This window comes from Coenobita brevimanus, chromosome 53 (genome assembly GCF_032717465.1).
Source record: "Coenobita brevimanus isolate Jiangsu-jjx chromosome 53, ASM3271746v2, whole genome shotgun sequence".
Classification (NCBI taxonomy): domain Eukaryota; kingdom Metazoa; phylum Arthropoda; class Malacostraca; order Decapoda; family Coenobitidae; genus Coenobita; species Coenobita brevimanus.
The window spans coordinates 2,160,343-2,170,000 of record NC_137006.1 but is presented as its reverse complement, the minus strand read 5'-3'; the positions used below and the strand labels follow the sequence as shown (position 1 = coordinate 2,170,000).

At 38.7% G+C, this 9,658-nt stretch overlaps 1 protein-coding gene across 1 annotated transcript in view; it reads left to right on the top strand.

The window, feature by feature from the left end:
* The window catches only part of LOC145400704 (uncharacterized), a 90,587-nt gene extending 83,962 nt beyond the window's left edge, over positions 1 to 6,625 (top strand). Inside the window, exons 6-8 of the mRNA XM_080273140.1 lie at positions 1,941 to 2,120; positions 5,667 to 5,801; positions 6,396 to 6,625. Of these exons, the coding sequence (XP_080129266.1) occupies positions 1,941 to 2,120; positions 5,667 to 5,801; positions 6,396 to 6,625 (545 nt within the window). The remainder of the gene's footprint in view (positions 1 to 1,940; positions 2,121 to 5,666; positions 5,802 to 6,395) is intronic.
* The last annotated feature ends 3,033 nt before the right edge of the window (positions 6,626 to 9,658 follow it).

Sequence of the window (9,658 nt, the reverse complement as noted above, 5' to 3'; positions counted from 1 at the left end):
ATATTACTACAACATATATAAACACTGCTCATTTTTAGACCTTATTAAGTTTATTTGATTTGTAAAAGCTTTTGTTTATGCACATTTTACACCAGACAAGCATATTCTTATTTGTGATAGATACTGTTGTGTTTATTATAAGACCATCATTTTTATTCACATATTCAGTTCAAAATACAGTGCAAAATTTAATCTATGTACATACAGGGCATCCAGCATAATTTTTCAGAAACTTCAGGTCATTTCAGTGCTAATTTTGAATGGAAAGTGCTATACTGGTCCAACTTTCAACCGTTACAGAGCTATAGTTACCAATGACCTTATGGGTAAATTTTAGAGGCCATTTTGCCCATAACGTCATCAGTAATTGTAAGTCCTTAATGATTTAGAGTTGAACCTATGTTGATATTGCATTTTTCACTCAACATTAGGCCCAAAATTACCTCCTAGTTTCAATTTAAAAACAAAGAAAATCATAGAGCACCCAGTCAAATTATTAACCCTACACTTTGCTCTCTTACAGTACAGTATATGAAACAGAAAAGGATTTATAATATTAAGTTTAGATGTTTTATTTGGCTGCTGTAGTTTTTTTTTAATTGGCTGTTTTAAGCATGGATGTTTTAGTTGGTTGTGTGGTCATGTGGGGAGAATGCAGAATGAGAGATTGACCAGGAGAGTGTATGTGAGTGAGGTGCAAGGAGGGAGGGGGAAGACCTAGGATGAGATGGAGGGATGGGTGAAGAGGTATGTGAGGTACAGCAGTGTGAGTTGAAGAAAGGACACCATGATGGCAGAGGACAAGGTGACATGGAGGAGATTTGTTTGTGGCCACCCCTTGCTGGATAAAGGCATGTGGCTATAGATAGATAGGTAGGTATGTAGATATGTGTGTGTTTTGATTGCCTGTTGGTGGTGTGGATTTTTCAATATTTGTGTGTACATGTGAGAAGTTTATAAGATCTTTTGAGAATATGGAAGTTGCTGTGATCGTATGTAAGTTTCAGTGTGTGTGTTGTGTGTGTGTGTGTTTGTTGTAGATGTAATTGTCATTGTTGTGATGGTAGCAGTAGGTGTTCTGATTGTTGTTGTTGTTGTTGTTGTGAGAGTTGTGGTTGTGGTTGTAATGGTAGTATTTGTGGTTGTCGTAAGTGTTGTGACTGTAATTGTAGTTAATGTGATAGCTGTGGTAAATTTAGCTGTACTTGTAGCTGTAATGATTGTTGTGGTAATAGTAGTTGTTGTGGCTGTTATATTCATCATCGTAGCTTCATCAGTGCGTGGCAAGGAAGGTGATACAAGTGTTTTCGTAATGTCATCATCCATGTAAGTAAACGCTGTATATGAGGTGGTTCAGGTTGTGTAATTTGTCTAGCGGTGTGAGAGAGACTAGAATACTTCTAATTGAGAGAGTTGCAAAGAGAGTCAAATGATGTAATGAGAGTACAGTGCAATACTTTGATAGGGTGTGGTGGTTGTGGAGGGGACAGATGTGGATGGGTGGAATTCAGTACAGTATCTAGAGGTTGTGGTGGTTGTGTGAGTAGGTGGTGTGGACTGGTTTGATGTGTGGTGTGTTTGTGGAAGCTGTGGATTTGACAGATGTGGAATGATATGATGAGTAGGATACATTTTGAGCTTGTTGTAGGTGTGGGAGTGACAGGTGTGGACTAATATGAAAGGGAACCAGCAGAGATAACAGGTGTGGGCCATTTTAGCAGCTGTGGTAGTTGTAGAGGTGGCAGATGTGGAAGGATTTGGCAGTTGTGGTAGTTGTAAAGATGACAGTTTTGGATCAGTGTAATTTTAGCAGTTGTGGTAGTTGCAGAGGTGACGGATGTGTGTAGATATAAGGTCCGGTAGTTGTGGGGGTGACGGGTGTGGAGTGGTGTTTAAGTTCCGGCAGTTGTGGTAGAAGTGGTGCTAACCCTCCCCAGCAGGCGTGGTGTCGGGGTGCGTGGCGGGGGGTCGTGTGGTGGATGTGGGGCGGGTGTGGTGGCGCGGCAGGTGTGTGCGGTGCAGGTGTGTGGCCGATGGGTACACCGAATGCAACGTGACCCGCTGCCCAAACCCGTGCTCACCTGCCCGCGTTGACGACCCGTGTTGTCCCCCTTGCCCAGGTGCCAGATACACTTCTACCCTCATGCCCAGATACCTGACATTTCTGATACCTGTCCTAGTACTTAATACCTAGTACCTGATACCCCTAATACCTACCCATACTGATGATCTTGGTTGTTCCCCTTGCCTAGTTGTCCAGGTCATTTAACTCTTGTCCCAGTGCCATAACACCTGTCCCAGTACCATAACACCTGTCCCAGTACCATAACACCTGTCCCAGTACCATAACACCTGTCCCAGTACCATAACACTTGTCCCAGTACCATAACACCTGTCCCAGTACCATAACTCTTGTCCCAGTACCATAACACTTGTCCCAGTACCATAACACCTGTCCCAGTACCATAACACCTGTCCCAGTACCATAACACCTGTCCCAGCACCATAACACCTGTCCCAGTACCATAACACCTGTCCCAGTACCACAACACTTGTCCCAGTACCACAAAGTCACGTCCTCGTACCATAATGTCTGTTTTGGCATCGACGCCCGGTGAGGAAGGCACGCTTGGCTGCCTCTGTTAATTGGCTGCCTCGTCTAGTCGTGCACCTCCTTTTTACCTGCGGGCTAATTAGTTTGGCTGTCAAAAAAGATAAAAAAAAAAAAAAAAAAAAAAAGGAAAAAAAAAAAGATCAGAAAGAAAAGAAGAAAACAAAAAAGAGAGAAAAAATAGTTAATGGCACTAAAAAATAAATTAGCTTGTGGTTACGCAAAAGCAAAAAAGCTCAATGATTTCACTATGATAGATCTCGTGTCAGCTTGATAAATATTGCCTGACGGTAGCAGAAATAGAAGTAAAAGTTATTATATTGAATGGGTTAATGGAGCAGAAATAATATAAGTAAAGAGTTAGTGTATTGAATGGGGTAATGGAGCAGAAATAATATAAGTAGAGTTAGTAGATTGAATGGGTTAATGGAACAGAAATAGAATAAGTAAAGAGTTAGTGTATTGAATGGGTTAATGGAACAGAAATAGAATAAGTAAAGAGTTAGTGTATTGAATGGGGTAATGGGGATAACTCCAGACTCTCAAAATAGTGATCACCATGAAGTTCGATAAAAATAATGTGACTAATGAGAATAAATTGTGTAAGATGTCGTTGTACTGAAGAGGTTAATGGAAATATTTTGTAAGCCCTAAATTATAAAGAGCTGGTCATAAGCTATATATATTAAAAGCGAGAGAGAGAGAGAGAGAGAGACGAGGAAATGGAAAAATCGTAAGGCAATAATACTGTAGTAACAAAGTAAACAAAGATCATAGTGAAGTAGTTAATTGCTTTTGTGGCCCTGGTGTAGTTGATGGCAAGGGTGAGGTGCATGTATGGAAAACAAGCTTAGTTTTGTATAGCACTTTACACTTTACCACCCTTTGTAGTGCGGCTGGTAGTGTTGTAGTGGGTAGTGTAGTGGTAAAGTGTACAGGGGTAGTGTAGTGGTAAAGTGTACAGGGGAACTATGAGTGTTATTACAGTAGAAATTCAGTTATCCAGATACAGTAGGTTGTTGATGTTTGATTTTGCTACTATATCACAGTAAAAGAATAAATAATAGTTGAAAAAAAAAAAATCCAGCTAGAATTCCATTGCTACTTTCAAAGCTAATTCACCAGTTTCCCAGAATTTTGAATACCAGGTTTGTATAAAAAGTTGTGATACATGGAAAAATAACCCTGACCTAATAGAAAACTTCCTGTACCTTTTTGTATTAAATTTATCAGATGTAAAGATAAATGCAAATTATCAGAGGATTTACTTGACTAAAAAAATATCAAAATCAGGTCTCAAAGGACGATTGAATTCTGCTGTGATAAGGCTAAATGTAGATGTGAGATAGCATTGGAAATTAACATAGTAGTTGCTTTCTTGTTGCCAATTTAGAAGACTGTAGTGTTTATGTATGAAAAATTGTGTGGAACTGAATAAAAATTGTTGTTTACTGTGTGTTGCAGTGATGTGGATGTGTGAGGTAACCATGTGTGTGTATGTCTGTGTGTATTTATGAGCTTGTATGTGTATGTATATGTGTATATATGGTACTTGTATGGTAGTGTATATAGACGAAATTGCAAGAACTTTGGTGTGCATGAAAAATTGGTAATGTAGAAAGTAGAGATGCTGATATGTAGTGAAAAACTTATATGCATGGTTTTCTTTTTTTATTTGGGCCTTTTAAAATTCTGTATGTGTACGTTTATTTATTAGAGTATAGTCATGGTCAGTAATGAATTTAAACTAATGAAACAAGATTCGAGTTAGTTTACCAGGATTTCTAACATTTCACACAGTTTTGAATGTATGTATAAAAAGGAAGAAGTCCTGATTGTACATTTAACAGGAAACACTTGAGTTGCTTTTTATTATTTATTTATGTATTTATTTACTTTGAACAGCAGAAAACAAACTAACATCCTAAAGCTAAACAGACTTAAATTTTTTCCACAGGTACAGCTATAGATAATCTCAGGAGACTTAACTTTGATACCTTTAAAACCAGCTGATGATCACTTAATATAGTATGATGCAGCAGGATTATGAAAAGTAGCTGACTTAGTAATTTCTTGCTCCTTAGGTCTTAGAAAAAATAATTGCAGTTATCTATAGTTAGTTGGGGGATATAGTATTGCCAAGAGATGATTTGGCTTGTTATGCCTTCAGTACTTTAACATACTGTATTTCACTTCTTCCTAATGTTACTCAGTGGGGCAGGGTGGCTCAGTGGTAGAGTGCTTGGCTGGAGACCTGCACACACCCTGCCACCACACCACACACACCATTCCATAACACACCACACTCTACACAGCCACACACCTCTCCTCTCCTACCACATAGAGACATTTCTAACATAATATATAGTTGTTCAAAAAAGTATGGGATAGGAGGGGTGCAATGATATTCAAAATGATCAGTTTAAGTTGTGAAGGCAAGAAGATTAATGTGTTATAATTTGAGTTTGTACATAATAATAATACTGTCTGAAAATTGTCAGAAGCAAGCAATATATGATTACCTTTGAGGGGAAGAGATGATCAGACACATTCCAATAGCCTTTTGTTGATGTCAAATTGTTTGCACCAATACTTTTTCAACAGTGTACATCCATAAGAAATCATCACTGTATGGCCTCTCTGTTTCCTCCACAGTTTGGTGCTTGGACAGTGAAATAGTTGATCAGTCCTCACACTAAGACAGTACAGTATATCTAAAGACATGACGTTATAGACTACAGATTTTAAAAGCCGTCGTGAGTTAAAAGGGTTCAGTCATCAGTTAATGTTGTGTCCAGTACTGTGATGATGGTGCTGGATGGTGATGGTGTGTCAGATCGTCACTTTGATGTTTTGTTTATGTTAATGCTTGACCATTTTCTTAACCCTTAGAAGATGAGAAGCAACAAATTTGGTGTTTATAGAAGACGAGAAGCAATGCCTGAATACTGTGTTTGTAGGAATAAAGTACTGTAGTCTGGATTTCTTCTGCTGTTAGAGGGGAAATCTGAGAAAAATAATTGTTTTGAGTTTAATGGTGTTAATATGGGGTCAGATGGTGGTGTGTCGAGTCATGCCGAGGGCGGGGGTTGGCACGACACAAACACCCTGCACACTGGCCTCTCCCACGACACTGAGTCACATGGACAGCGCTCCTCAGATGACGGAACAACCAAGAGCGCCGTGCAGGGTGAGTTGGTGATGGTGTTTTTATTGCTGTGTAGTGTTCCTCTTCCTTGTTTGGGGGGCCCAACTCTCCCTATAGTGGTCCTGTTAATGGTGGTGACCATCATTCACCCACCTGATGTAGTGATGTCTGCTTCATCTTTCACCCTTGTCTTTCTTTTTCTGTGTCGGCTCACCTCTTTTCCCATTTCTCCCATCCCTCGTGTTACTTTTTAATAACATTTCCATTTCAGGTGGCTCTGCACTCAGGAAACCATTTACAGGGCTGGGTAGTAACCATATAGTGAAACAACGGGGAGATGTGGAGCCTACTCTGGTGGTGTCCATGTTAACTGGTTGGAGAGTCACAAATGTGGCATCCATCCAGGAACCAAACCTTTGCAAGGGAATGTTGATTCACCTCACAGGACAGTCCCGCAAGTGCAGATGCTTGCCTGCAGTTGATGAATCTGCTCAGCCAGACAGACCAGGGTTACTCAAGAACATCTCCCCATCTTAAGTTGGGAATAGGGCCGGGGTGGTGATGATGATTGAGGATGATGATTATGTTTGGTGATGGTGGTGATTGATGATGATAATGCTGTTACTCTCTTGCCAGCAGCTTCGCCAGTGGAGTGGTGGCAGGTGTGGGTGATTGCAACGCCCCTTGTTCTAGTGGCTGTGGTGGTGTGTGGTGCGGTGATGCGGTACTGGCGCCGCTACCACCACGACAAGTACCGCATCAACGCCTATCGCCCCACCGAGACTGAGAAACTCCGCCCCGTCACCACAGCTGATGACCACCACCACCACCACCACAACCACAACCACCACATCCCACACCTCTGAGCAGCTTGGTTAGGAGGAGGGTTTGTAGCAGAAACGAGCAGTGCGAGGAACGGGAAGACAATACTCTGTTCACTTTAACTTGGTCTGTAATTAGCGTCTCGGCATCTTCAGTGCTGAGCGGCAAGAAGACGTCGACCCCACTGTGGCTGCTTTAACTTGGCCTAAAATTCCATCTGTCCACCTTGAATGCTGAGCTGTAAGAAGAGATCAGCATTAGGAATTGTGCTGTTCTGTACTCTGTCCACCTTAACTTGGCCAATATTACCGTCTCTCCATCTTGAATGCTGAACTATAACAATTGAAAAAACTAGTACAGTATAAAGTGCTGGTTATGAAAAAAGCTGTGGCAGGGATGTAAAGCCATGGCATTGTGTTACTCTGGCTTTAGAAATGGGAAGTAAACTGCAAAATGATGCCACTCTCAGCCAAGTTAAGGTGGAAATATGTAGTACTGTTTAAAGTTTCAGCAGAACATAGAAAATGAGGTCAGTTAAAAAAAATATAGAGGTAAACAGGGGAACTAAAAAAAAAAAAAATATTCAGGCATTTTTTTAGATGATGGAATGTAGCTGGTATTTTAAAAGTAGTATGAAAGCAACTTGAAATATTTTAAATACATATTGAATACATTGCATATCACTAGTTAAGAATGGAATGGGAGCAGTTGTATAGCAGAATGAATTTTAATGAACTCGGAAATCAATGTATGTAGAGAGAGAGAATGGAATCAGTAATGCTTCAGGGGGTGAGAAGATAATAAAAAATGTGGAATAGGATAATAATAGCCTGGAAATGATATAATACATACTGGGTAGTTGAAAAAGTCAGTGAATATCGGGTTGTATGATGGGATGAAGAACTGGGGGAGAGAGACTGCAGAAAAGTGAGTGTTGCCGTAAAATTCGGCATTGCATGAAGATGAAGTTGTGCGAGTGTCAGAGAAAGTAAGAAGGAGCATTGGTTATTAATTTCTTGTGGTTAGAATCAGGGAGAGTAGAGTATTTAACATCCTTCAGTGTGACAGCTACCTTTTTGTTTTATTCTGGTTACCATTGCTTTTTCTCCCTTTTAGCACTCATGGTATGATTATTATTATTATATTTTATTTTATTTTTTAATTGGAAGGACCTCTCACACTCATTGGTTTAAGAATAATCCCTAGTAGTTCCCTTTACTTCAAGAGAGTGCCCAGAAAACGAATAAAAATAATTTGAAGGTGACAAGAATAAAATAAGTCACTAATATACAGTAATGAAGGAGTTAAAGAATAATCATTTGAAAGAGTGATGTGAATATGTGTGATGTTTTTGCAGCTTTTATTATTATTATTTTTTTTTTTTCACTGATGGAGATTTTTTTGGACAGGTGAGTTCAGTATTTTTATGATAATTTATTGCACAGGTGAATACTCAGAATATTTGAATAGGGAGAAAAAATTGGTGACAGGTATATGGTACAGCAAATTATTTTATACAATTTTTTTTTTTTAAAGGTGGTAATTGGCCACATATGGTATCTCTTTTTATCCCTAAAAAAAAAATAATAATAATAAAAAAATAAAGGACAAAAGATGGTGACAGTTATATAGCATTTCAAATAATTATATACAATATTTTTGAATACTAATTGACCACAGTTTCCTCCCTAAAGAACCAAAACCTTTAATCAGAGCAACAAAAGCATTCAAATTCTTTTTGGAAAGGGATCTGAAATTTATAGACTAACTGCATAGGCGATACAGGTAGAAGTGGATCTCATGTGCTTGGTGTTGACTAGGTTAGTTAGGATTAAAGACGTGTGCGTGTTTTGAATGGAGAGCGGAGGGACTAGAATAGGGAAGAGGAGGAGTAATAGTGGATGTTTAAAGGTTGAAAATTGACTGATTATTTGATTGATGGATGATAGAAAAGGAGGAATGATTTAAAAGAGAAGGTAGTGAATAGAATAGGAAAGAGGAGTAGTAATAGTGGATGTTTAAAGGTTGAAAATTGATTGATTGATTGATAGGAAAAGGAGGAAAGATGAATGGTGTTTAAAAGTTGAGAATTGACTGACAGATTGATGATAGAAAAGAAGAATTGATGAAGAGTGTTTAAAAGTTGAGAATTGACCGACTGATTGAGTGATTAATTGGTACTTGTGGCAGTGTAATGATAAAATAAGTAGGAATGAGATGAAGGGTAATGGGTAGGGAGACGAATATAGAGATGGAGTAGAAGCTTTAATGGAAATGGACAAAGCAGAAGGAAGCATTAGGGAAATATGCATCTTGAGGATGGTGTGTCAAAGAAAGTGTGTTGTTGAAAAAAATGCATTGTAAGAGATGATATGGAAAAACATGAGGGATGACGGGTTAGAAAGATGAGAGGTAACGTAGAAAAAATGATGAGAGATGATGTGGAGAAAAAGATGCATTTTGGGTGAAGATGTCTAGGTGTGGAGTGGGAAGAGGAAGGGCTGTGTAAGGGAAGGTGTGTTCTGGGAGGTACGTCATAACAAAAAAAAAAGAAGAAGAGGACGAAGAAGAAAAAATGTATGTTGTTAAGATGGTGTGTGTGTGGAAAGAGGAGGTGTGTTATGAAAAAATGTCATTGAAAAATATGTTAGAAAAAAAAAATCTTGAAAAATATAAACAAGAAAAGGTCTTTAAAAATGTTGTGTGCTGGAGAAGGTGTATTTTGGGAGAACCACAGTAATTTTCAGAGTCGGAATAACATTGCATGGAGGTTTTTTCAATGACTGCCTCTTTTGGAATTGATAATATTATTTGTGCATTTTTTAGATGGGTGATCAGAGGACTATTACGTGAATATTTTTGACAGTGTATTTCCCATGGACTTATATTCTCCTCATGAACCTTGGTGAAAAAAGACGATGTTCATGAGGCCGATGTGTGATAGTGTGGCGTAGATATTATATAAGCTTATTAAATTATATGGTTTGTATGGTTAGTATCACATATGACTGTATAGGATTGATTGTGTAATGCATTCATCATGTATCCTTTCTCTTCCATCATTTTATTTAGATATT